This window comes from Neofelis nebulosa, chromosome 2 (assembly GCF_028018385.1).
Source record: "Neofelis nebulosa isolate mNeoNeb1 chromosome 2, mNeoNeb1.pri, whole genome shotgun sequence".
NCBI classification, from domain to species: Eukaryota; Metazoa; Chordata; class Mammalia; order Carnivora; family Felidae; genus Neofelis; species Neofelis nebulosa.
This window is the reverse complement of record NC_080783.1, coordinates 196,563,034-196,590,983: the sequence shown is the minus strand read 5'-3', so window position 1 is coordinate 196,590,983 and position 27,950 is coordinate 196,563,034. Positions and strand designations below refer to the sequence as shown.

The 27,950-nt window shown below is 47.7% G+C and overlaps 2 protein-coding genes across 2 annotated transcripts in view; one reads left to right on the top strand and one right to left on the bottom strand.

Moving 5' to 3' along the window:
- The window catches only part of CSMD2 (CUB and Sushi multiple domains 2), a 600,568-nt gene that overhangs the window by 320,810 nt on the left and 251,808 nt on the right, over nt 1–27,950 (bottom strand).
- On the top strand, nt 14,197–15,280 carry HMGB4 (high mobility group box 4). The gene has a single exon (XM_058718152.1). It carries the CDS (start codon nt 14,676–14,678, stop codon nt 15,255–15,257), a length of 582 nt encoding a protein of 193 aa, XP_058574135.1. The 5' UTR covers nt 14,197–14,675; the 3' UTR covers nt 15,258–15,280.

Sequence of the window (27,950 nt, the reverse complement as noted above, 5' to 3'; positions counted from 1 at the left end):
GTATTTTGAAGGAGATGGTGGTTATGTGGGAAGTACATGTTGGTCAAAGCTCTGAAAACATTTAAAATGGGTAATTTTAGGGATGCCTGGGTGGCTCAGTCAATTGAGTGTCTGACTTAGGCTCAGGTCATGATCTCGCAGTTCGTGAGTTTGAGCCCCGCATCGGGCTCTGTGCTGCCAGCTCAGAGCCTGGAGCCTGCTTCAGATTCTGTGTCTCCCTCTCTCTCTGCCCCTCCCCAACCCATGCTCTGGCTCTCTCTCTCTCTCTCTCAAAAGTAAATAAACATTGAAAAAAATGGGTAATTTTATTTTGTGTAAATTAGACCTGAACAGAGTTCATTAAAAACAAATCTCCAGTGGCTTCTATCCTTAGAGTAAGACCTTACTGTGGCCTCAGGCTTTAAAAAAGCCAGTGTGTTCTCACCTCTCTTACCTCCCCCTCTCCTCATCTCTATTTTTTCTGCTCCAGTCACACAGGTCTCCTTGCGGTTCAAAGCTGGCCAGACCTCTTTTGGCCTCAGGGCCTTTGCACTTGACATTCTCTCTACCTGCTAGCTGGCTCTTCTCCCAGACGTCCATGTGGCTCACCTCCTCAGTTCCTCTAAGTTCTTGATCAAATGTCACCTTCTTAGTGAAGTCTTCCTGGTCTGACTCCTGCCTGCCTTCCTTCCCTGAGCACACGTGTAAATGTGCAAACACACACACACACACACACACACACACACACACACACACCATCTCCAATCAAACAGAAGACCTTACTTGTAGTGGAACACACATTGCTTTTTTGTGCTTCTGTGTCTTTGTACTTGTTGCTCTGTCTGCCCTTTCCCATTGTACCATCTGACTGCACAGAGAGGTTAAGAAGCTTGTTCAAGGTCACACAGCCATGAAATGGCAGAGGTGGCAGTCAAACTCAAACCACTCCACTCTGAGCCTATGTACTCAGCCACTGTGTTGTATACTGCCACATACATGCAAGCATGAAGGAAGGCGGTGGAACGGTTTAGGCTGAATTCCATTCTGTTTCTTTTCTTCCCCTCCCGCTTCCCCCCAGGATCCTCTTTAATTCTGCTCCCTCTTAGAATCATAATTAAAGGAGAGAAACACAAAGAGAGATTCTCCCCTCCAAACCTTTCTGTCCACATTAACTTCACTCTGGGGGGCCTTGGGAATTCCAAGTTCGCCCAGGAAATTGCTATTGCAGTACAGCATAAAATGTATTTAAGCAATTACACTCAATTTTTTTTTCTTTTTGGTAAATTGACTTCCGTTAAATGGGGCTTCATTAATGGAATCTGGCTTGGGGAGAACAAAAAAACAAACGCTCCCTTTAATGCATGTAGTTGATTATGGGAAAAGTGGCTTTGAATTCCCCTCCAGAAAGCTCTAAGTTCTTCTCTTGGTAATAGGACAGCTCAGAGCAGACTTCATGGAAAGCATTTCTTCTTAAGAAGCTTCTTCTACAGTTAGGATGTTGGGGCGCAGAGATGAAAACAGTGAGTCTGCAAGGAATCACTGCCTACCTGTAATCTGAGGGGGAGTACTAGAAGATTCTGCCTTAGATTTCAGTATTCCTGAAAACTGACATCCTCGGGAGAACATTTACTCATTCATTTACTCACCAAGCACACATTGTATAAAAGGCGCTGTGCTTGCCAGTGGGTGCCACTCCCACTTGTTCCCTGGATATGGGAAGTCTTTGCAAAGCCTGACATCTACCAGATTCCACTGTAATGTCCCCTTCTCTGCCCAGCCACCACTCCTCAGGCAGTGGCATCTGGCTTCTTTCTGTGTTCCAGAGCAGCTCCTATGGGCTTTATCTCTTAGCTAAGCTATGTGCACAGCCTGGATTTGACTCAGGGTTGAAGACTCTTTGCATCCTAGGGTCGGACAAAAACCATCCTTCCAACCACAAAGGTGGCTGGGGAGAATGTGAAATATAGGAGGTGCTGGCCACTTTATCCCCACTCCCAAACTCTCTTCCTTCCCCACCTGCCATCTGCTTTCCTTTTTGGGGGATGGAGAGGGCACCACGATGCAACCAGGGAAACCCTCTGGATGCCTTGATGGTACTGAGCAAAGGACACCAAGGCCTTTGCTGGAAACCGATTCCCACTTCCCCCGCCCAAGCCACCTCTCATTTCTGAAGTGAGACTTTATTGACTCAGCCCTGACACACCCATTCTCATCACCAATGATTTCAGTATCAGTTTTCCTTAGCCAAATACCTAGGATTCTTGCTATGTCAAAACAAATGTTTTTCCTTAGACAAACCCAGGATGTTACACACTTTCCTGGAATCGGGCAAATGCCCAGGATGAATGAAGTTCCCTTTTGGATATGGACTGCCAGAGTCCCTGAGTCTTTAGACTTGTCTTTGGAAAGACATCTCAAGGTCCCGGTTCTCAGCAGTGCCTACCCACCTCACTTGTTCAGGCAGCTCTGAGCAGCTGAGCCACGGTATGAAGATTCAAATCCCAGCAACCTACCTGGATGTTTGGGGGCTTGTTTGAACAAACCCAAGCTTCTGCCAATCAGTCTAGCTCCCCAGTGTTCTTTCTCCCCATAATCCACACCATCCTCCTGGTCACCCAACCCAAGCATCATTCTTAACTCCTCCTGTTCCTGCCCTCCATGGCCAAGTCTTCTGGGCCTCACAACCTTGTCATCCTCACCTGGACTACTGAGTCAGCCTTCTGATCTGTCCTCTGCCCCCAGTCCATCTCTGTACTCTGTGGGGAGATCTTCCCAAGTTCCTGCCTTGCTGGAAACCCAGAAGCAGAGGCCCACCAGCTCCAATATCATAAAATCTAGACTTTTTCATGCCTTCCCTCTCCAGTGACACCCACTTCGAGCTCCAGCTTCTTCCATGTCTCCATGCCTTTGCATATGCTACTCCCTCTATCTGCAGTGTCCTTTCCTGTCACCCCACCTGACTACCTGGGGAAATATCACCCATCACATACACCTAACCAAATGTCTCATTCTTTCCACATCTCTCTTTCCCTGCCCCCATGGGAGAAGCATTTGCCTTCACTGTGACCCCTTTGCACCATGCTCAAGCCCTTACCATCATGCCAATACACCAACTCACAACCATCTCTCAACTAGAAGCCAGGCTCTGTAAAAGCTGGGACAGGATTTCCTTTATCTTGATATGTCTAGCAACACAACACAGTGCCTGGCACAAAGAACAAATCAATTCCTTAGAACAGGGGTTGGCAAACTAGAGCTTGCTGTCTGTTTTTGTAGATAAAGTTTTATTGGATCACAACCATGATCATTCATTTACATTTGTCTGCTTTTATGCTGCAACGGCAGAGTCGAGTAGCTGTGACAGACACTGTAACCCGCAACGCCCAAATTATTTATCTCACCCTTTACAGAAACATTTACTAACACCTTGAAGCCTTGAAGATGACATAGTTGGTTGGTAAAAAGTAATTTGTGAGGAGGGCATAAGAACACACACACAGCTAAAGCATTTCACTATAGTGTGCAAATACCTAAATGCACATTTACTCGTCAATCCATTTAATGTAGGACCAAGGTCTTTCCTTTGACCACGGTTTTGTTCTCCACACTGTCTGCCTTATACAAACTACACCCACAGTTCATTGCTCACCATGTTTAACTCTTCTACGGCACGTTCACTCAACACATATTTATTGAGCACCTACAATGTGCCAGGCTCTGTGTGGGGCACTGGGGAGGCCGCAGTGAGCAAGATGGACTTGGTCCCTGCCCCAATGGAACTGACCCAGTGGGGTGCAACTGTCTCAGTCACTCACACCTAATATTGAGGGAGTAATTCTTTTTAGAGATTCTCCTTCATGGAGTCATTCCAAAGCATTCAATTTAGTTTCCATAGATGCAACTCTATTTCCTTTCACACTCATATTTCATCAGCTTATGTGATGTTTAATTTAAATCACATAATTACAATAACAAGTATGACTGGCACCAAGAGAGTTGGCAACAGACCCATCTGATTCTCAGAAAGTGCAAGACTCAGCTGGTGGGAGCATGAGGTGCATGGGCATTGAGGGTGGGGGTGGGAGATGGCCTGCAGGCAGCTGGCACTTCACGTGCCACAAGGCATCGGTCAGGAAGATCTAGCAAGGCCGTGGGAGTGCCAGCCACCCCAGGGAGCTGCTCTGGTGGAGAGGGCTAAGTGCTGAGCACTTTTATTATCTGTGTTTTGTGAAGGAAGGAAGGAAGGAAGGAAGGAAGGAAGGAAGGGCGGCCTCTTGCTTTCAATAGTGGGGCATCTGTTCTAATTACATCCCCTTGGCTATCAGGAGAGTGGGAATCAACTAATCTTAAAATCCTAATTGAGGAGGACTTCAGAGGACTCCTAGGCCTAAAGGTTCACTATGTATGGATCTCATCTACAGCATTCTCGACAGAGGGTCAGCTCCTTGCCAAATTCTCCGTCTCCTTTGATCCACCCCCAATCCTTTTTCTAGCTACTTCCTTACCTTCAGGTGGGATCTTACAGCCACTGGCTCCAGAGAATCTGGTTGGCTGCCCCCGCGTATCTGTGACTCTTTGCACTTCCTCTACCCTGGTACTTGTCTCACCAAGCATCGTCCAGGGGTCTGCCTCACCCCCCAAACTGTGAGCTCTCTGAAGACAAAAGCCATCTCTTACTACTTAAGTTTTTTCCTCAGTACCTTGCATGGAAAACTAATGCATGGAAAGGGCTCCGTCAATACCACTCACTAGAAGAAGGAACGCCTGAATGAACGAACGAATGAATGAGATCCTGCCAGTGAAAGAAGAGGGCATATGTGGGGAGAAAGGCAGGCGAGCAGGTGAGCCTGGAGACAGTAGGGAGAGCCTCTGAGGCCATGCTGGGTTTCATCTCCGCTTCCCACGAAGACGAAGCCAGGCCGCCCCAGCCCCTTGGTCCCTCAGCCCTCATTGTGTTCCCCATTCACTTGGCAGCTGCTGGTACCTTTCTGGGGGACTCTTCCCGTCCTGACATATCCCCAGGGCAGGATCAGCGAAGTCTGGTAATCAATGTGGGCAAATGTTCCTTCTCCCCCCAGAAGCAACTCAATAAACTCCACAAATTATCAGGGCTCTTCCCTGCTCAGCTAATTGCTGGCTCCGGGGAACCCACACAAACTACATCAGGTAAACGCTTTTCCTCCAGAAGCACCGCTCCCTGGAGGGCGTGTATCTGAGGCCGGGAGCGCCAGGGGCAGGGCTCCTGGGATGCGGCTGTCAACACCTGCGGGTGAGCGCCCCTGGGGCTTGCGTGTTGGGGATGGCACCTTGAGAAGGTCTGGGAGTGGCCTGGGACGTCTGTTCCTTGCGTTCCCGACTCAGCGGCTGACCCAGGAGGGCTGCAGCGTGGGGCGTCTCCTGTCTCTGCACAGAGGCTGTGCTCAGGATGCTGCCCGGAGCAGATTGGCGCTGGGTCTTGCAGACGGAGGTGCGGCCCGGGGCCAAGCTTTGGGCGAGGGGGCTGGTGGCCGTCCTCAAATACCTTTCAGGGGACGCCCGCCTCCCTCATTTTCTGTCTCCGCGACTAAATCAGGCAGAGCCACAAGCCTTTAAAAGATGAGGCTTCCCGCCGGAACCACGTGACCCCCAGGCCGCAGCTGATTGGATCAGGGTGGCCATGTGACCCAAGCAGGGCCAATCGGCTGATCGGACCGTGCACTGGCTTTGCCGAAGAGGGGCCCTGCAAAGGAGATATGGCAAAGGAGTGGCCCAGCGTCGTTGTCTGCACCTCTGTCGCTGCCACCCCTGCTTCATTGCTCTTACAACACGTGATGTGCCTTATACATTCGTTGTCCTACTCCCCTTCCTGCTCCGGTCTGATTGGGACAGAATCGAAGAGCAGTCTCTGCCCTGCCTTGCTGCTGAACCCTTAGCTGGCCTTAGCCAGCCATCCCCTGCCCTCAGCCAGTGCCTCTGTTGCTCTAGGTTAGACCTGCGATCCGGCCTGGAGACCTGATGGTCCTATGCCCTAAGATGTTAAAGCCTGCCCCTTCAGGCCTGGCCCAGAAACGGGGTGCAGGCCGTGGGAGCCTGGGGACCAAGGCACACTCACACTCTACCTGGACCCTCTCGCCTTCCTGCCTCAGGTCTCTGCCTGGGTGGAGATGTCACCTGTCTGGGTCATCACCTGTCTTTTTCCCCTACACAGAGGCAATGGGTTTAGGGAGGTCAAAGGTTAAGGGTCGGGCCTCTGGAATCAGCACAGCCCTGTATTTGAGTCTGGATTCCGCTGTTTTCTACTTGTGTAAATGTGGGTATGTGCCAAAACCTCTGGGCCCCAGTTTCCTAATCTGTGCAATGGGGGTCTTGTGAACTTGTATATATATAAGGTGTCCAGGACTGTGCCTGACACACAGCAAGTGCCTCACAAATGTGAACTATTTTCTTCTCATGCTTTGGTCTGAAGGGAGAAGGGATGGGATCTTATCAGTGCCTTGAACCTTACCTTCCAGAGCACACAGGGATTAAGCAGACCTCAGAGTAGCCTGGCCTAGGTTTCCCTGGAGAAGTAAGGATGCCTGCATCCACTCTGGTGATAGAACAGTGCAGGAGGGTGGGTGGGGGGAGGGGAAAGGGGAAGGACAAGGCACTCTGTGGCACCCAGGGTAGCCATTCCAAGTGGCAGCCACCTTCCCTCCTCCTTGGGCAGCCCCAGCTTGACCTCCACCAGCTCCTGCTCTCTCAGCCTTGTGCATCTTCCACCTGTCACTGGCAGTCATGAGTTAGAGAAGGGACCTGTCCCCCTCCCAGGGAGGGTAGCCATCTATACCTTGCAGAGGCCTCTGGGGATTATATTTGGATAGTACTTCTCATCCAGAGGAAACGTTTGCAGATGGCTTACCAATGAGCCTCCCACGCCAGCCTCTGCCTGCCACTCGGCTGCCATTCTGAGCCTGAGCATCATCGATGTGCCCCTCCCCCTCCAGGAGGCAGCTAGCCAGCCCTGCTTGAGATCCTGGCAGCTCTGAAGCCCTGGCTGAGGGCATGAGCCTCCAGTCGGCTAGAGGATGTATGGCCTAAAACATTTCAGGGATGTGTAGGCCGGTGAACAAGGGGTCCTAGTCAAGATGCTGCTGGATTTGGATGCTGCCTTCATACCCATTGGCTGTGTGACCCTGGGAGACTGCTTCATCTCTCTGAGCCTCTCTTTCCCAGTGTGTGTCTCACAGTGCATTGTGATGATTCAGGGTGATGTGGTGATGCTGGTAAACTCCTGCTCAGGCTTCAAGACACAACAGCCACATATTCTTGATCATGGCATGTCTCCATGCAGGAAGGGAGACTGATGGGCAAAGGGCCATGAAAGAAAGCAGTCTGGGGTAAGATTAGGCACATGGGCTCTAGGAAGCACCTGTCTGGGTTCAGGGCTCAGATCTAAACTTACCAGCTGTCTAACTGTGGGCAGGTAATTGACTTGCTTTGGGTCTCAGTTTCCCCATCTATTTGCTAAGGATAACAATAGCACCCACCTCATAGAGCTGATAGGAGGTTTAAGAGAGATAACAGGTATAAAAGCTCTCAGTACAGTGCTCGGCACATAGCAAGTGCTCAAAGTGCATTCACTATTATTATTAAGGGCCCACAATGTGCCAGTGTTGTACGTATACTTTCTGAATAACAAACCAGAGGTCCAACTGTTTGTACGGTGGAGCACAAGCAAGTCGAGGGGAGAGGAAGGAGATAGGAAGCAGAGAATTGACAAACAGGGGAGAGGAGAGTTCCTGTCTTCCCGTATAGCTCATCTCCATCACATCTGGGGTAATACTTTTTGTTTCAAATGGCAGAAATCCAGATCAAATCAGCCTGGAATAGAGAAGAAATTATTGGCTGCTGTAGTCAAGCTGTAGCTGGCCCCAGGGATGACTAGACCCAGGGACCCAGATGCCACAAGGCCCCACTCTTTGTGCCCTATCTCTATTATGCTCTGTCTGCTGGCTTCATTCTATTGCGAATGGCGGATGCTTAAGTCTGGAACCATGGCCTCCCTTAGCAGCTCCGATTCACCCTCACACCTTCACTTCCAGAAACAATACAGAGATCCCTTCCCTTCCAATTAGAAAAAGCCCACTGGAAGCCTCTGATTAGTCCAGCTGGCCTATGTGCCCACTCCTGGAGCCAAGGGAATGGACCCCTCCTAGACCTGTTTGGGGCCGTTCTCCAAAAGAAGGAATGCACTCAAAGGGAGGGAGGGATTGTTGCTAGGCAAACAAAATGAAAGATGTTCATTGTGATTGAAAGAGGCAGGGGGCTGAACAAAAAGATCAGGGACCAGGGTGCCTGCTGGCTCAGTTGGTTAAGTGTCTGACTCTCGATTTCGGCTCAGGCCATGATCACATGGTTGTGACATGGAGCCCTGTGTTGGACTCCAGGCTGGGTGTGGAGCCTGTTTAAGATTCTCTCTGTCCCTCTCCCTCTGCTCCTCCCCTGCACACACACATTCTGTAAAAAAAAAAAAAAAATCAGTGACCACTCTTCCTACTCTGTGGTATAAGAGAGTGGCTTTGTCAAGGCCTGTGAGAGGTATCCACAGCTCACTGTGGGCATTATCTCCCCAAAGCTGGTCTTGTTCTAGATCTCATCCTCTCCTCCCTTTTTGTATCCTGCCAGAGGTAAGCAGGTATGCCTGACCCCCACCACGCTGATCCCATTCTTGTGCCTGACCATCTGTCCCATTTCCTGTCTACTTGTTCACTAGTCCACTGCTTTGACCAGCCTTTGTCCTCCGTAGTGGACCCACGTTCCATGTGGACCTACCTGCACATGCCGGTGTGGTTCTATGGGCGACCCCGGTCAGTCTACCTGCTCGACTCAGGGCATTCTACGAACTGTGGATAAACTGACCAGATCCATCTGGAATGAGAGATCCACCAACCCAAATGAGAAAAGTCTCACTTTTTAAGAGAATTTAAGAGAATCCCTTAAGTGTTGAGATTTAGATACCTTATGCTCCTTCCACCTGCCCTCCTTCTGCAATACTTGGCCTTGTTCCTTGCTGGCTTCCTCTTCTCCTTGGCCCCAGGCAAGGAGTTCTGGGACTCCCAGTAGAGGCTAAACACATGGACTTAAGAGTCAAACCAACCAGAGTCTGAGGCCTGGCTCTGCCACTCGTTGCTGTGTGGCCTTGGAAAAATTAATCTCTCTCTCTAGGCTTTTCTGGCAATGATATACCTAAAGCATTACCATCATTATTATTAAAATATTATGGTCACATGTGATTGAGCAACAGTTCTTGGCATGAGGTGAATGCCAAAGAGCCTAGGCCTAGCTGCTGACAACCCTGCCTTCCCCACCAGTCTGGCTTCCAGGAAATTTCAGATACCTCTTTCTACCACCATCTCCTTTCCTAAGACAATATCCGTCCTTCAATTACTGCTTTATAAGTGGCCATCAGAGAATCAGTCACACTGCTCCAGCAACTCACAGCTATTTATTGAGATGTGTGTGTGCCTATGCGCATGTGTGCACATACATGAGTGGCGAATGAGTGAGTGAATGAACTGAAAGAATCTAAGAGTGAATTAATTGGTAAGCAAACGAGTGAATTAGTGACTTAATGAGTCAGCGAGTGAAGAAGAGTGTGTAAAATTGAGTAGATCATGCTCCTTGCTCCCACAACTAATCCAATAAGCGGTGGCATAAATTTTTCATCTTTATTAACACAAACAGAGGTTAAGAATAGCACGGGAAATGTTACAGACCATCAGCTGGATGAGAAAGATACTATATTCCTTTCTTCTCGCTGCTTTAACAAATCACTACAAATTTAGTGGCCTGAAACAACACAGATTGTCTTACAATCCTGGGGGATGGGGGTCCAAAATGGGTATCGATGGGCCAAGATCAAGGTGTCTACAGGGCTGTGCTCTCTGGAGCTCTAGGGGAGGATCTGTTTGCTAGCCTTCCCCAACTTCTCCTGGCCACATCGTTTCCTGGCTTGTGGTCTCTTTCTCCATCTTCAAAGCCAGCAGTGCTGCATCTAATACTCTGCATCTGTCACCACATCTCCATCTCAAACTTTTGACACTCCTGCCTTCCTCTTACAGTGACCCACGTGATTACATAAAGTCCACCCAGGTAGCCCAGGATAATCCACCCATCTCAAATCCTTAACATAATCACATCTGCAAACTTTCTTTTGCCATGGAAGGTAGATAACACAATCATGGGCTTCCAGGTTTCAGATGTGGACATCTCTGTGGAGCCGTTATCCTACCTATCCTTCCTCAAGAGGATACCTTTCTCACAAATACCTTCCTCAGAGGGCATATGCAGTCACTGATTCCTACCCCACTGGAAGAGGGGCAGGAGGGGGATGAAGGAAACATCAAAGCATTTACTAGATGCCCAAGCCTGGTACTTTTGCTCTTCTTCTTGTGGCCTGAGCACTGGGATTTTTGAAACCTCCTCAGATGGTTCCAGCATGCCCCCAAATTTGGGGAACACTGTTACAGAAGATATGCCAAGATCATACGCCACTACAATTGAGGGTCAAATCTGCCCTGAGATTTCTGGAAGAGAAGGGTCAAGGTATCTCAACTCTGGGTGCACGTTACTGTCAGCTGGGGAGATTTTCGAAAGACTTTTTATTTTGAAGTGAGAAGAGAGTTGCAAAGATAGTACAGAAATTTCCTGTAGACCCATCACCCAGCTTCCTCTAACATTAGCATCTTACATAACCATACTACATGTATCCAGACTAAGCAATCAACATTGGTACAGTACTGTTAGCCCAATGGAAGACTTCATTCGGATTTCTCCAGTCTTTTCACCAATGCCTTTTCTCTTGGTCCAGAATCCTGTCCACATCTTCCATAGCACTGAGACACTGAATCTACTCAGTCTTTAATTTGTGTCAGTTTCTCAGGCTTTCTTTGCTTTCCCAAGACCTTGGCATGTTTGAAGAGTACCGGTCAAGTATTTTGTAGAATATCCCTTAATTTGGGCTTGTCTAACATTTTCTCATGATGAGACCATGGGTTATGGAATGGGGGAAAGATAACCGTTATTGATTAAGGTGGTATCTGTCAGTTTTCTCCACTGGAAAGACACAATTTGAACTTTTCCACACTCTATTCATTAGAAGTGAGTCCCTACGTCCAGCCCACATGGCAGGGGGGAGTATTGGGTACGTTATTCTCATCATTTGTTAATTGCTCCATACTGCTTTGTTACCACCTCATTGCTCTTTATTGATAAGGTTGTAACAAGCTAGACCCAGCTAGTAAGCGGCAAAGCTAACATTTGAACTCATGTCTCCCTGACTCTAGGCCATGTTCTTTCCACTTCGTTATCATTCATTGCTAAGTCAAGAGGATCTCACAGTGTCTAAAGTAGGAGCAACCCCTCAGCTTGCCTATATAGTGTTCTTCAAATCAGTCCAAAGTAGGTCATGAGATCAGTCTGCAGGTTGTACTTTAAATAACAAAATAGGAACTATAACAGGACAGAAAAGAGTATATCACACACATAGTAAGTATAGTTTCATAAAGCTTTTGTTTCTGTATACTCTGTGTTTAGAGACCCTTATCTTTACAGTGGGGATAAAAATAGCACCTCCTCCAACACACACACACACACACACACACACACACACGGTTGTCATAGATTAAATCAATTGATGTAGGTAAAGCACTTAGAAAAGAGACTGGCACACATTAAGCAGTATATAAATATTATGAACTATGCATGTGCACAAATGGGTCATGATGTAAAAATGTATTTCCTATTGTAAACTGCAATTAACAAGTTAGAAAACACTGAACTCATATCTCTAGACCAGCGTCAGCAGATTTCTGACCTCCAGCCCACTTCTTGTTTTTGTAAAGTTTTATCAGGGCCATAACCACACTCATTGGTGTATATATTGTCTATGGCTACTTTTGAGCTACAATGGTAGAGTTGAGTACTTTCAATAGAAGCCATATGGCCCACAAAGTTGAAAATATTTACTATCTGGTTCTCCAGACCCATAACCCTGCCTAGAGGTCATCTCATAATACAAGTGTTGTTAGATGCCTCTATTGAGGCCATCTGGCCCTGTTCTGCTACTGCCCTGGCAGGCATGTTTGCCCCTGCAGACCATTCTGGGCCATGTGACTGCTGGGTGCTTGGGCCTTGAGAAGCTCACTACCCTCGACACTGAACTGGTGCCCACGCTTGCTTTATTTATCCACCTCCATGGCTGTTCATGGTGGAAAGCCAGAAACATGGTACACCGGTCAGGGTCCCAGTAGGAAACAGATGGCCATTCAAATTAGAAGAATTTGAGGCGTGTTTAATAAAGAAGCTCTTTACAAAGGGAAGGGAAAGGTGTAGGAAAGCCACAGGCATAACAGAATCCTCAGAGGCTAGTAAAAGAGCTCTTACCACCCTTGGCAGGAGAGGACAAGCAGAGGGAGCAATTCCTGAACCTAGAAGGAGTCAGTCACTTGGAAAAGACCCTTAGTTGGAGCCAAGACCTCAGTCCTGGGTCGGAGAACCTGTGAGGAGGGAGCCAGAATAAATGTCCTGACTTCACCTTCCTCTCTCCCTGATCTACTGTTGGGGTCCCCATTGGCCAAACTGAAATGGAAGCCAGATGGCATGAGACTCATTGATGTGGTCTCATCTTCCCAGGGCAAAAGGGCAGGGTGGAGAAGGTTGGAAAGTCTCAGTTACCAACACACATAGCATTGATTTAGAAATCCAGGCATGTTGACCGTGCTTAAGGTCCTCCAGACAATGCCCCCATTACATCTCTTCAAGTTGAGAGTGTGGCCCAGACACCAAAGGGTGGCCACAGCTTTTACCTTTCACCACCTTGTCTTCCTAGATCTGTTAGGCTCCAGATGATTATCATGGGGTTAATCCTTCTGGATCTTTTCATCATGAGAAGGGTAGGAGGTCATGAATGGAGGCACAGATGAGCCGCTGGGGTTTTTGTGAGACTGAGCAGAGTCTGATTAATATTTATAGATGTTAGCCAAGTCCTTCCATCTCGGAGAGGAGCTATGTCCCATTCCCCTTGGTAGCCCAGCTCAAATCCAACAAACAGGTGAGCCAACCTGCGGTGGCCCTTGGGAAAAAGAACCGCAGCACAAAAAGCTAACTAGGCTGAGAAATGTTCTCACTGGCCAGACCCCTCTGCCCCCACCACTAGCCCAGACTGCCTCAGCTGGCATCTGATATTTTACAGGCCCCTAAATGCAGCCATAAAACTAAAGCATGTCACCCGGAGGGTCTTTCTTGGCCAGTCCAAAGCACCTATTTTACAGATAGGAAATCATAGGCTTACAGGAAAGAAGGGGCTGGTCAGTAGTCCAGTCGCCTTGTCGCAGAGCTGGGGATAAAATTCAGGACTAGGGACGCTCATCAATTTTCATATTTCTTTTACAGAAGATGGATGTTGAAGTCAGTCCTGGAGCCCTGGGAATGACTGTAAGTGCGGCCGGACTAGTCTTAGGCAGCTTTCTCATCAGGCTCAGTAACCGAAGCCGTACACTGGAACCATCGGCCTCGGAGGCACCAGTTCTGAGGAGGCAGCATGTGAAGCACAAGCTTGAGTCACGCAAATCAGCCCAAATTCAGACTCCCACCTGTTAGTGGCTATCTTACCCTAATTTTTGTGTTAATGAGGCTCCATTTTCCAGCCCTATCGATTCAGCACAGCGAAGAGTTGTATTAACCCCAGTACCTTCCAAGCAAGGACCTTAAAGTGTCCAAAGGTCACTAGATGACACTTCTATTGTCTTTCTTTCTTCCTTCATCCGGAAGAAGGGTAGAATATTTGCAACTGCTTTCACAACAAATCAGAAGCCAGCTAGTTTGAGTGTAGCCATTAGGGCTCTGTTCTCTAACCCTGAGAGACAGGGATCCATGAGATGAGAGCAAAGAGGCCTCCGGATAAGCCAAGGATTTGACCCCACTTTCATGGACTCAAGTGTAATTAGTAAAACCTCAAGTTTCTCCTCCCTCCACCTACCCCGCCCCCCAGTTCTTCAGAGCGATGAAGAATTTAGATGTATAGCCCAAATGCTTAGGTTTTAAATTAGACAACTTTGTCCTGACAGGAACCGAGTCACGGCTGTCATACCTGATTATTTTTAGAGTCACTACTAAACTCTTTGAATGGTGTGAGCTGCCACCATTCAAGGCAAACAGAAAGACTTCACATTTTATCATGACAGCTCAGAGCCATCCACCTCCTCATGTTCGTTATTTCCATCCTGACTGTGGAGGGATCATGCGGCATCTTGACAATCTTACGGCAAGGAAGGCAGACCCCGTGGCTCTTTACTACATCTAAGGGACTGAAAGCTCCCATTGCTGAGCAAAGCCTGTGGCCTCCAGGAAGTCAAGGAGAAATATTCTAGAGGAAGTGGCTGCTCCCTAGCCTCGTCTGGATGAACCATCATTGCTCATGAGAAGCAGAAATGGACCCTCAAGTAACCAACCAATAAGAGTGGCTGTATGCAAATGCTGCAGGCTGGTGAATGATGTCACAGTTCCCTCCTCTGACTCAATAATGCCACCACCACTGAAAAGGCTGACTCCTGACCGTAGCTCTTCAGAGAGAAAAATTCACCGCAAGCAGAGCACCTTCTAGATTGTTCCTGGAGTGTGGAGACAGAAGTCTCTGCTATCCAAGTTACTGAATCCAGAAAAAAAAAAATGACCTTATGAACATGGGAAAAGAAATTCAGCTAAGGCCCAAGGCAAATGTCTCTTCTTATATCCACTTTTTGCTGAATTACAGGAACAAGTTCAAGGAGCAGCAGCCAAATACCTACCTCAGCTTTAAAGAGTTCTCTAGAAAGTGTTCGGAAAAATGGAGGTCCATCTCAAAACATGAAAAGGCCAAATATGAAGCCCTGGCCAAGCTCGACAAAGCCCGATACCAGGAAGAGATGATGAATTACGGTGGCAAGAAGAAGAAGAGGAGAAAGAGGGACCCCTACGCACCCAGACGGCCCCCATCATCTTTCTTGCTCTTCTGCCAAGACCACTATGCCCAGCTGAAGAGGGAGAATCCAAACTGGTCTGTAGTGCAGGTGGCAAAGGCCTCAGGGAAGATGTGGTCGGCAACAGCAGGTGCTGAAAAGCAGCCATATGAACAAAGAGCAGCTCTCCTGAGAGCCAAGTACCAAGAGGACCTGGAAATCTACCGTAAACAACGTAAGGCCAACACGGGCCACCAACGGTCAGCTAAGAACCAGCGAAGAGGGAAAATGGAGTCGGACGAGGCTGACGGATCCAATTAGAAATAAAATGTCATTCAACTGTACTGCCTGTCTCTGGCCTCCTGTGTGGCATTACAGCGGCTGTGGCTGCAGCTGCTTGGAGGAAGTGAGTGGGTGGTAGTTGAGGTTGGGGTTTGGAAGCTGACCCTGGGGAGGGCTGGCTTTGAGACAGGTAGCAAAGGTGTCCACAGAGCAGCCCATGAGGTCAGTACCTACAGAGCTTGGCTTGGGCAGGTCGGATGGGAGTCTCCAGGTGCAAAGTGGAAGTCATGGAGGTAAGGGCATCCTGGTTGCAAGTGGTTATCTAGGGCAGAAGACTCTCCTCAGGGTCAGGTGCATGGCACCGGTCCTTCAGTCCTGCCATTCTCTTCAGCAGGAGGGCCAGAAGGCCTGGAGTTCAAGTTGCGCTCCCAGTTCAGGCCCAGCAGAGATTGAGAAACTGGAGTTTAGGTGGGCCTTGGGGGGTTTGGTTTCTCCAGTAATTCTAGAACTGCTCCTCCAGCAAGCCTTACGTACCATTAGCCAAGATGAGACTCCAGTGGTGATCCCTACTCTAGTGGGGATGAAGCTCTGGACTGATTTTACAAAAACAGACATTTGACTCTGCCCAAGTCATACAACTTGGAGAAAACCCTGTCATAATTTTGGTGGGCATCCACCCACTCATTTTTCTATGCTTATAAGCATAACACACATGGGCATGGACATTTGTTGCCTTTCTGACTACCTGGTATCCATCCCTTCTCCTCTTGTTCACAGCACCTGCCTCCATCCAAGGCTTGATCAGATGAAGTCCTCCAGTCACACTGATTGGTTCAGTTACAGGCATGTGACCCATGCTGGTCCAATCAGAGTGGACCACAGAACTTTTGCAAGGGATCCCATGGCCCTCTATAGTATATCCCTGAGGCTGTTGTGAGACATTTGCCTCATTCTCGGGCCCCAATGTTAGTCTTTATGGCATCAGGGTATAGTCTTGAGATTTTCATTGAAGATGAACCCACATATTCCATCTTTTTGTCTAAGTTAGTTTGAATTAGGTTTTCTGCCACTTAAAGTCAAAACTGGTAATTTGACACAAATCAGATTGTTTTGTGTCTGTGCTGTAACTATTTTTTAGGCAACAATATACTATGGGCAACGTTTCATATCAATATAGATTGATACGAACTATTTTGAAATGGCTCTTGGCTTCTTGACATCAAAAAGACTGGGCCAAATTGCAAAAATGCTTTTTTGTCACCAGGTTATGCATGCAAGAGGCTTCCCTAATTCCATCTCCATTCCTATTCCATGATGCATTTATACTTCATACTGTACTGCTATTTGTACTCTCAAAACAAAAGTAAAAAGGCTTACTTTGAAAAGTCTTATAGGACTGGGTGAGCCTTTAGGGAATAGAAGGTAATAGAGTGGAGTGATTTCAAAATTCTATGTCTGGAATCAGGCTATTTGTGGGAGACTCACATGTGGCAGATCCTGTGCTGGGTACCGGGAGGCCCCGCACAGACTACTGTTAGGTTCCTGCCCTGAAAGAACTTTCCTTCTGATGAGAGAGTTGGTTGTGGGCATAAGCGACAGCACTACAAGGCACAGTTAAAGTGAAGACTGTACAAAGTGCCGGGGTGGAAGCAGGTACCCCCTACCAAGGCAACCTTTGAAGTCTTCAGGGAGGAAGCAGCTTTATCCTACTTGGCAACCTTGTACTGGTGTTGGCCGGATTCCTGTTTCCCATTCCCTGTTTCCTACAGTTGTTGTTCCAACTTGGCTCTGCTTCCCCTGCAGCCCAATCTCCACTCTCTCAGGAGACGTTCTCATTTTCTATTTCATTGAGAAAGCAGAGATCATCAAACCTAAGTGCTCTGTTTTCTTCTTTCTCAACATGTAATCCACACCCATCCCTTCCTCCTGGTCTCAAGTCTCACAGGAAGCTGTAACGCACTTGCTACCCTGCTTCCCCTGCCTCCCTCAGACCCTTGCCCCTCACTGCAAAGATGCAAATCCTTCAGCCTCTAAGCTTGCACAGATTGGCTTGGTGCTGTGGTACAAATGGTTCTGATCTTAATGTCTGCAAGACCCTGGGCAAATTCTCTTTCCTCTGAGTCCTCCCCGTGCAATGGGGATGATGCCCACCTTGCAGGTTGCTTTAGTGAATAAATGATGTAATACATATAAGAGCACTTGGCACAGTCATTAACACATAATAGGTACTGTGGTGGGCATCCTCTAGGGTGGCTGTCTCATGATTCTCCCTGCTGGTATCCATACCCATGTATGATCCCTTCTGATTAAATATGGGCAGCACATGTACCTTGCTTTTAATCAATAGAATGAAGGAAAACAGATAAGATGTGACTTCTGTGATTATGTAATGATATATAAAACTCCATCTTACTACTTGATTTGCTCTAGAGATTCTCTGTGCTGGCTTGGTGAAGCAGCCAAGCTGAGGAAACCCACATGGCAAAGAATGGTGGTAAGTCTCTAGGAGCTGAGGGTGGCCTCAGACCGATAGCCCAACAAAAACTAAAGCTCCCAGTCCTACAACCATGAGGAACTGAATGTTGCAGCAACTACATAAGCAGGGAAGTGGGCCCCTCCCCAGTTGAGCCTCCAGATGAAAACCCAGCCCTCACTGACAGCTTGATTGCAGCATTGTGAGGTCTCACAGCCAAGCTGAGCTGTTACTGGATTCCTGACCCACAGAAACCATGAGACAATGTGTATGGTTTTAAGCCAGTAAGTGTGTGGTGATTTGTTACATGACAATAGATAACCAATACAGTATTTAATTAATGCCTGATTTCTTATAATTCTAGAAGAGGCTGTCTTTAGCCTTATGTCTCTCTCTAGCCTCTACTTTAACTGTTTAATTTCCTTTCCTTTGTAACTTCCTGAAGGTGGAAAAGACCACCTCCATCCCTGCCCTGGGCAGAACCCATCCTGGCTTGTACTCCTCTGTAGTGGTTCCAGTTAAGTTGTTTCCAGCCTGACCTGTGGGCTCCTGATGGGTAGCAGCTGGGTGTTGTACCACACTCCTTTCTGGGAAGTGGGCTGCCACACAGCCGGGCCCAGCCCTCATACTGCCCCTTTCTGGTTTCCTGTGTGATTAATTACATGAATGTGGGTGGCCAAGTCATAGTTTTGACAACAGTCTGCATCGCCCCTGCTGAAGACAAATTCCATTAACATTCCTTTATGAAAAAGGCGACAGGAGGGTGTGAATCTGTAGGCTTCTAATGACTGTAATGTAATGACAGAGGAGGGAGGGAAGGAGGAGGAAGAGGAGGAGAAGGAGGAGGGGGAGGAGGAGGAGAGGTGGGAGCCTGGACTAAGTCAGTGGGCTAGAGGAGAAGCAGGCAGGAAGTGTGGTGTGGAGCCAGAGCTCCAGACCCACTCAGGTGGGCTCTGTGCCCCTGCCCTTGGGAAGAGGAAGGCAGAGTCTTTGGGCCCACTGCTGTCTCAATGGCTGAATCACTGCACTCTGATCCTTCTCTCCTAAAGCTTTTCCTATGTTCATTTATTCATTCATTTATTCATTTATTCAACAAATATTTATGTAAATCTTATGCTTGCAATATACCAGGAACTGTTCTGATGCTTGGAATACAGCAAGGTCTGTGATCTCTTACGTTCCAGGGAGGGGAAGACAGATAATAAGTCAACAAATAAACACACCGGATCATTTTTTGATAGTGCCAAGTGCTTCAAAGAAAATAAACAAGGGTAATGAGATAAACAGTGACAAGGGAGGTTGAGAGCACGTTAAATCAGTGGTCAAAGATGACATCTGAGTTTGGATTTAAAGGACAAGTAGAAACCAGGCATGCCAAGGTCTGAAGAAAGGGTTCTTCAAGCAGTGGGACAGCTAGTGCAAAGGTCCTGAGACAGAAGTGAGCTTGGCATATTAGAGGGAGGGGAGGGAGGCCAGAATGACAAGGTGTGAGCAAGTGGATGCCATGCAGCTGGAGAGGGGCAGACCTTAGAAAGAAGTTTATTTTAACATCTAAGTACAGTGGGAAGCCACAGAGTTTTCTGCAGGGCGAGCCATGTACATCCACTTTGATTTCTGGTTATTGGGCATTCTAGAGTCTTCAGAGACTACCAAGTGCCAACAAGGAGATGCTAGCCCCTCCAAGGTCTGCAAGAGCTAGAGGCAAGGCTAACAAATATCAAGCCCATGGCATGTCTCTTTTTTGGAGGGGAAAAAATCAGGAGCCTCTACTTGGTACTCATGGGAGCAACTTTAAGCTAAAAATCAAACATGAAAAGTGTGAAACTTCTACTCCTGTGATTCATAAGGGTAGGCATGGGTGGCAGAATGTTCCATAAGGACACTTCTTCCCAGGTCTCATGTTTGCATGTGGAACAGCTTTCACTTGAGTGGTGGTTGTCAACCTTGAGCCTATGTTAGAATCACCTCCGCAGCGCCTGGGTGGCTCAGTCGGTTGAGCATTCAACTTTGGCTCAGGTCGTCTCATGGTTTGTGAGTTTGAGCCCCACGTCAGGCTCTGTGCTGACAGGTCAGAGCCTGAACCCTGCTTCAGATTCTGTCTCCTTCTCTCTCTGCCCCTCCCCTGCTTGTTCTCTCTCTCTCTCTCTCTCTCTAAAAAATAAATAAACATTAAAAAAAAGAATCACCTCTGAGCATGTTGGACACAGAATGCTATGTCCCCAAAAATGCCATTTTTCTGGGAGTTGGACCTAAACTTTGCATTTCCAAAAGTTCCCAGGTGACACTGATGCTGCTAGTCCCGGGCTCACAGACGAATTCTTCTCCCTCTTGCAACCCAGCCATTCACTTAGAAGAGTGAGTGAGACTTATCTGCCTACTGGGTTTGAGAGAAGGAGCTGGCCATCCTTTTCTTTCTTCCCACCCCTCCTTGGCTGCAGAGTGCGCTCAGGTCTGTGTTCCAATTACTTCATTGGTAATAGAGGCGACAGGCTGACCCTCATGTTTTTCTCCTGCACCTGCCAACGGATTTCAAACCTGATGGGAACGAGCATATATATGTATTGGGTTTACCTCAAATCCCTACAGAGGAGTTGATCCCAGTTGAAAAACAATTGATTAGCATCTGGAACACATAACTGTGTTGGGATCTTATAGCTGATTTTAGATGCCACTAAAGCACCAACTGTCTGAGGATGAAATGATCCCGTTTCTGGGCCTTTAAGTCTGAGGATCAGGTCCATGGACAGAGCATGGTCCTTAGGGTTAAGTCACCAAGGGGATGACACTCTCTTGTCATGTATCTCTAATCACACTCCCCAAAATAATACTTGCCCTTAGGTGTGCTGGAGAGTACATAAAATATCTGGGATATCACAGTAAATGAGGGCTGGTGTGTAAGAAGGACCCTATGAATGAGGGTGCCTGCCCTGGTGTCTAGAGGATGGTTTAAAGAAGAGAAGAACAACACAGAAAAAGGCAGTTGAAGCAGAAGAAAGCTTAGCCAGGGGCCTGAAGGGGGCCATGTGATGTTCCAGGCTGGCCTTGACCTCTGGGTTGGTGAGATGCCATGAATATGCTCATGTGGCCATCCCCTTGTAAGTTTCCACGCAATAGCTCTCACTACCCATTGCTCCCTTTCCAGTCCTTCCTCTGATGCTTGATTGATGTAAGACTCTTCCCCCTCAACAGGAAAGTGTTTCAGTGGTTGCCCATTGCCTATGGCAGTCTGACACAGCATGAGCCCCTGCTGCCTCTGCACTGCCACCCACACTCAGCTTCTGCAGTAGCTCCCAGTGATCCCCACCTCCTGGTATTCACACCCTTGTGTAATACCTCCCTTTAAGTGTGGGCTGGACCTAGTGACTTACTTCTAATGAATAGAATAGGGCAAAAGTGATAAGATGTCACTTCTGTACCAGTGACTAGGGTGTAAAAAATGGTCTCTCTCTGTCTCTGTCTCTTGCTTGCTCAAAGCAAACTGAGATGTTGAAAGCTGCCCTGTGGAGGGGCTCATGTGGAAAGGAACTGAGGGTGGCTTTGGCCAACATCCAGTGAGGAACTGAGGCCCCCTTTCAAACAGCCTACAAGGAATGAATCCTGCCAACAACTATGAATAAGCTTGGAGGTGGATCATTCCTCAGCTCCAGTGGACACCTTTACTGAACAGCCTTGTGACCCAGATAAGCCACTTCTGATTCCTGACTCACAGAGACTAAGCTAATAGATGCTGTTGTTTCATGCAACCACAGTTTGGGGTAATTTGTTACAAACCAATAGGTGGTAATCCAGACTGAGTTATCAAGAGAGGCATAGTATCATGGAAAATACCTAAAAATGTGCGATAGCTTTGGAAACAGTGGGCAGTCTAGGGGAATATTCTGTGAAGCTTGTTAGAAAAATCTGGACTTTGAGGATGCTGCCAGTGAAGGCTCAAAAGGAAGCAAGGACATGTTATGGAAACTGGAAGGAGGGGATCCTTGTTTTGTAGTGGCAGAAAGCTTAGCAACACTATTGTCTGCAGTTACGTGAAAGCACAACATGGCCCACTTAACTTAGTAACCTAGCCAAGGAGAGGTCCAAGCAAAGTGCCAAAGGCACTGACCACTTTCTTCTTGACATTTATGTGAGAAGAGATAAATCAAGGGAAAAATTGTTTAAAAAGGAGTCAGGACTTGACAGGTTTTGTTTTGTTTTTTGTTTTGTTTTGTTTGAGAGAGAGAGAGAGAGAGAGAGAGAGAGAGCAAGAGTGGGGAGCAGAGGGGTGGAAGGAGAGAGAGAATCTTAAGCAAGATCCACACCAAGCCTGATGCAGGATTCAATCTCACAACCCTGAGATCATGACCTGAGCCAAAATCAAGAGTCAGATGCTCAACCGACTGAGCCACACAGGTACCCTGGGACTTGATTGTTTTGAAAACTCTCAATCTCCCAAGACAGCAAAGGACACTAAAATCAAGAAATGGCTTTCCAGTGCTGTCAGGGAAAGGTGGTCTGGAGATAAAGCTGAGAGTAAGGCTGTGCAGCCTTTGGTTGAGACCTCAGGAAGACCAAAAGAGCAGGGCATCATTCAGTCACACAAGGCCCTTTAGAGAGATGACGGTGGTCTCACAGGTCCTCCAGATCAAACAGCAAGGCCTCTGGGAAGCATCAGCGTATCGTTCCTTGGTCACCTTAGCAGAAACTCAAGGTAGAGAAGGGTTTTGTTCAAAGAAATCTGTGGGCATGGCTTCTGTGTAAAGAGTGAATCTCAGGTTTAGCGAAGACCCGCAAAGGTCTGGAGAAAACTATCATCAGAAGAAGGACTGAGAGGGATGGAGTCAGCACAAAATAAAAAGAGGTCACTGGACTCCCCAGTCTCAATATATGCTTTCTTCCATGGGAAAAAAAAATGACTCAGAGGGAGAAACCAAGAGTTCAGAAGGTGGAGCGAACACTCATGGAGAATTATTCCCAGATTTTGAAGGTAATCAAGAAAGTTCCAGTATTTTCCTGGGTGGATTTCAGAATTGTTATGGACCAGGGATTGCTTTATGCCTCACATTTCCCCCTGTTTTGAGTAGGAATGTCTGTAACCATTACTTTAGGCCTGTCCCACCATCGTGTGTTGGGTATATGGGGGCCGAGAACTTTTCTCTCTGGTTTTGTAGAACTATAGCAGCAGAGTAACCGTCTTCTAGAACCTGCCCTTAAGGAACCACACCCACGAGCCTCATCCATACCTGAACCGGATTTAGATGATGGTATTCTATACTCTGAGCTAATACTATCATGGGATAAGACTTTGGGGACCCGAGGACGGGGTAACTGTTTTTGTGTGTGAAAGAGGAATGAGTCATTGGGGGCCAGAGGGCAGCCTGTGGTAAGTACCTTCAGAAATGACCACATGATCTTCATCTCTTGGCATTTGTGCCCTTGGTCAATCCTCTCCCCTCTGTGTGGGCTGGACCCAGTGAATTGCTTCTAACAAGTAGAACACAGCAAAAAGAGTAAGCTGCCACTGTTGAGATGAAGTTATAATGGACTGGGACTCCCGTCTTATCCTCTCCCTCTCTGACTCTCTCTGATGGGGTAAGCAGCCATGTTGAAGCCCGACAGAAAGGCACTGAGGTAGTCTCTGATTGACAGCACGGAGACACTCAATCCTTCAATCATGTGAGTAAGCTTGGAGCAAACCCTTCTCCCCAGTTGGGCTTTGAGATGACTTACAGTCTTGGCAGACACCTTGACTGTGGCTTGTGAGAAACCCTGAGCCAGAGGACCTAGCTAAATCACAATCAGATTTCTAACACACAGAACATGTGAGGTAATGTTGTTTCAAGCCATATGTTCTGGGGAAATTTGTTACACAGCAATAGATGCTTATTATTATCCACCCAAAGGCCCTGCTATGCAGTATTTCCCCCAGAAATGTTATACCTTGACACTCTCCTCAGGGGTTTTGCACATGCTACTCCAGGCTGGGACCATCCTCCTTACCTTTTAGGTCTGGTAAACGTCTACCTTCAGACGAGAGTCAGGTCAGGTGGCCCTTCCTCCAGGAAGCCCTCTTTGACTCTCCCACCCTCCTCTGTGCTCCCGTAACATATCATCATCGCACTGCAGATCACATTGTATCAACTGTCTCCCAAACTTGAGGAGAAGGGCAGAGGCTTTGCCTTATTCATCCCGGTACCCTTTAAAATCTTACACGATGCTTGACATGCAGTAAAATAATAATAGTAAACATTTATTGGATGCCTATGCTGTGCCTGGTACTGTTTGGGGTGAACCAGATGTAATTATTTGATTTGCTAATAAACCCAATGAGGCAAGAACTTTAAACACCTCCGTTTTGCAGGCAAGGAACTGAAACTCTAGGCCAGCTTCTCAGTGCCTGCTTGTTGGAATCATGAGAGGCACACTGCTCCTCCTGTCCTGTGGCTGGCAGTAGTCGGTCCCCTCCTCGTGGGAACTCTGCAAACAGCAGAGCTGGCCCAGAAGACTTCTTGAGTACCAACACACACACTCTGTGCTTGACTGGCTACATAATGTAGTATTTCCAGAGAAATACCTGGATCTATCCCTTGGCACCTCCAAGAAAGGGTTTGGCTGGCATCCAGAGAATTTATTGGGCACCAGAAACCACACCTCCAGCTCTCTGCTCACAGCTGTGCGTCTGGTCTGCAGGCAGAGTGAGCATTTTCCTCCCCTCACACTCTGTCATTATAAACCACGTAAATTCCTCGATACTCATGTTGAAATGAACAGATGTGGCTCTGTATTTTTAATGCATTATCTGCAATTAGCAGCAGTGGGCATGAAGAACTCTGCCATCCCTGGGGCTGCCCCTTGTGGATGCAGCTGTGAGTACATGTGGGTTGAAGAATCTGGCCAGACTCCTCTGGCCTGCACAGCTCTGGCAAGCGGGTGAGGGAACTTCCATTTGTAGAGTGTCTACGCTGCCAGCAAGCAGAAAGGGGACTGCTGAAGCCTGATCATCACTCCACTGCCAGCCTGGCCTCCCTTCTACCCATCTTGCTGTCAAAACACCCTGAGGGGGTGTTCTCTAAGCGGAGCCCCAGTGGGCAGACAGCAGTCCCAAAAGTCATGGGTACTAAAGGTTTTTACGGGCTTGAGGTCTGCGGTGTGGAGGACAGGGTCTGTAAAGTGCAAATGGGGCATGCTCAGTGCCCATGGCAAATCTGAAAGGGTGTCTGCATGGACTTCTGAAAAGAAGGAAGCTGGTTAGAGTTAATGGGTGTGCACCAGCTTTGTCCAAAGAGGGACATTTTTGGAAATAAATACAGTGCTGGTAGCTAGGATGTATTGGGCACTTTCCCTGGACCAGGCCCCGTTTCTAAGTGCTCTTCAAGCATCACCATATTTAATTCCAGAAGCAGTGTGGATGCCCATCCCACCCACCAAACCACAGCCAAAGACCACCAGGAATCCACCTGTAGTTGAACAAAGTTGGCATTATTGGCTTGTGGCAATGAGCCAGAGTGCACACCACTGGGAACTGTGGAGGTCCCAGTAAGAGGGTATTGGAAAGGACCTACTATAGGATTCAAGCCTGTGTTAGGTGATTTGGGGAGGGCTCAAGGAAGTAGAGCTTTGCTGTGGATTAGATGCTGTCACAAAGTAGGCATATGTTTACAACTGGGTAGTTCATAAATTTTATCTAGAAGGCAGGAAGAATGAAGCAGGACTAAAGTTGCAATTGGTAGAGCAGCAGCTGTCACTCATGTCAGCCAAGATGCAGAGGGAGGGGACTGGTCGGTCATCTTTGTGTCTTGGTAGTGTTCTTGCTTGTGCTCGAGTTCAGATGTGATTATGAAGCAGTCCTGTTTTTGTCTTAACTCATCATGGTCATAGAACGGCCTGTGTGATGCTGATGTTCATGTCCAACAGGACAACACCAAGGTCTGCTGTGGGTGCCAGGCCAGCTCCCAGCGAAGCAGTGGCCTGATTTTGCCAGGCCAGTTTCCAGCCCTCAGGGGCTGCTGCTCTCTTTCTCAGCGGGCCCTGGGATTGTGCCAATTTGCAGAAATAGGGAAACTGAGGCTCAGAGAGTTGTCATGGGCCGAAAGTGGTGCTGTGATTCCAGAGTCACTGGACTTAACTTGGGTGGGTGCAAAGGGAACAGGAGGGGAGGGGGTATGATTATGGGAAGCAAGGCAGTCCATGATGGGGATTGGCCACGGCAGAGAATAGAAAGAACATAGGCCTCGGAGTCAGAGATCTCCACTTTAGAAATCTATCCCTACCATTTACTAGCTAGGTGGTCCTGGGCAATTTATCGAACATCAGAGATTCAATTTCTTCTTTTGCATATAGTAATACAAAACTCTGTTTCCTAAGGTTATTGTGAGAACAAAAGTAAAAGACACAGGGTAGAGTGCCTATGTACCACCTGACAACAAGAGAGACCACTCTGAACATGTGCTGCATGCCAGACACTGTTTTAAGTACCTCACATGTGTTGACTCATTTAATATAGCAACCCCATTAAGCAGAGTCTATAATAATCTCTGGTTTGCAGGTGAGAAGATGGAATACAGACAGGTTAAGCAACTTATCTGAGGTCACACAGCTATCAAGTATCAGAACTCAGGCATTCTGACTCTAACATCTTTATTCTATTGCCTCTCATGAAAATTGTTGGGTCACTGCTCCTTCCCTTCCATAGCTGCAAGGGTTTCAAGACTCTGGTCAAATTTTGATGGCAATTTAATGCCCTGGAACTCCCAGGGTCCCAGACTCTTGCTTGTGGATGGGTCTAAGCTGTTTGCTTGGCTGTGGTTCTGAGAGCATTCATTGCCTTTTAGAAGGTCAAAACAATCTTGGCATTACAGACACCGCAGATTCAGGCCACCGTGGTCAATAGATCAAATAAAACATAGTATTGCCTTTTGGTATTTCCATGCCTGTTAGTAAGTACTGGAATCAGAGAAAAACACTGGGAAATGAGTAAAAACTAAAGCGTGTTGGGGAATGGCCCAATGAGGCAGCAGAAGCCCTCTTGTGGCAAGACTGATGTGTGGGCAGAAGGCAAATGGCTGCCCTAGAGGAAATGGACCAGCTGCGGCTGGTCTCCCTCAGTCCCAGAACAGCAGAAAACCATTGCCACAGCACCATGGTCCAAGGCTGATGCCACACTGCCTGGTTCTAACCTGTTGAGTGGGTTTACAGGTTCTGTCAACAGTTCTGGGAGACTGGGAGTCAGGAACTCCTGGACCCAGTAATTCTAGTGACCAAGGTCCTTCAGGCCACTCACCTCTCCCCTCCCCCTCCCCCGAGGCAGCGTTCTGCCACCACGTGGGGGAGACAAAGTCCTGGACCTCCCTTCAATATCCTCTCTGCTGTTTCCTACAGCCCCAGATCATTGTCATCAACCTTTTTGAGGCCCATCTGTTCTTAATTACATCTCTAAATCCCTAAGCATTACAACTCTGAGAACTTGGGAAATTTAGCTTCTTAGAGGATTTGTAATCATCACAGCAATACCTAGTATTTACAGAGCTTCCTTTTGCAGACTATGAAATCCAGACAGACAATACTGTGGTGGTGAGGACACCCTGAAATTTCTCTCAAGTTCTCTTCACGGAGTGCCAGGCCCTTTGTCTTATTTTGTTTAGTTCAAGGAGGTGGATGAAAAGAGTAAGTTTTCTTCACTTTTTTTGAGGGAGACCAAAGAGCAGGTGGAAAGCTTATACCAGTGAGGAAGCTACATCTTGGGTTTTGTGCCCAGCCCATGCCCTCTTCTTTGGGCTACCCTGCTCCTCACCTGCCTCCTGTTGCCACCGCTGGAGGGATGGGCTCCTGTGGCTATGCTTGTCCCAGCTGAGGGTGCCCCTTCTTAGTATCAGTTGATTGGATGGGAGTTGATACTTGACTAGCCAGCTGAACAAATCAGATTCTCTCTCTTGACAATTTGAATCAAGAGGTATAGAAACTGGAAGTCAGTCTGACCCAGGGTCTGGAGTGACCATTTGAGACCACGTGTACTGATTAAGAGATAGGGGAATAGACTATCCAGCACCCAAGAGAGATGTTCTTCAGCACTTTCTGTCCTCTGTATTTGTTCAATAAACCCTTTGAATTCCTGAGCCAGGAACCAGCACATGAGGCCATTACTGCAGGAAGGTGAGGCATTGGAAATAAACTGAAAACTCCTGTTTTACTTTCTCTGTCACAACATGCCTTACCTTAGCTTTAGTGGAACATGAGTCCAGGCCCCATGAGTGCCATGTACATGAGATGGGAACAACTACACTTCC

Coding starts and splice junctions, on each gene's coding strand:
- HMGB4 (XM_058718152.1), top strand. CDS start 14,676: ATGAACATGGGAAAAGAAATTCAGCTAAGGCCCAAGGCAAATGTCTCT.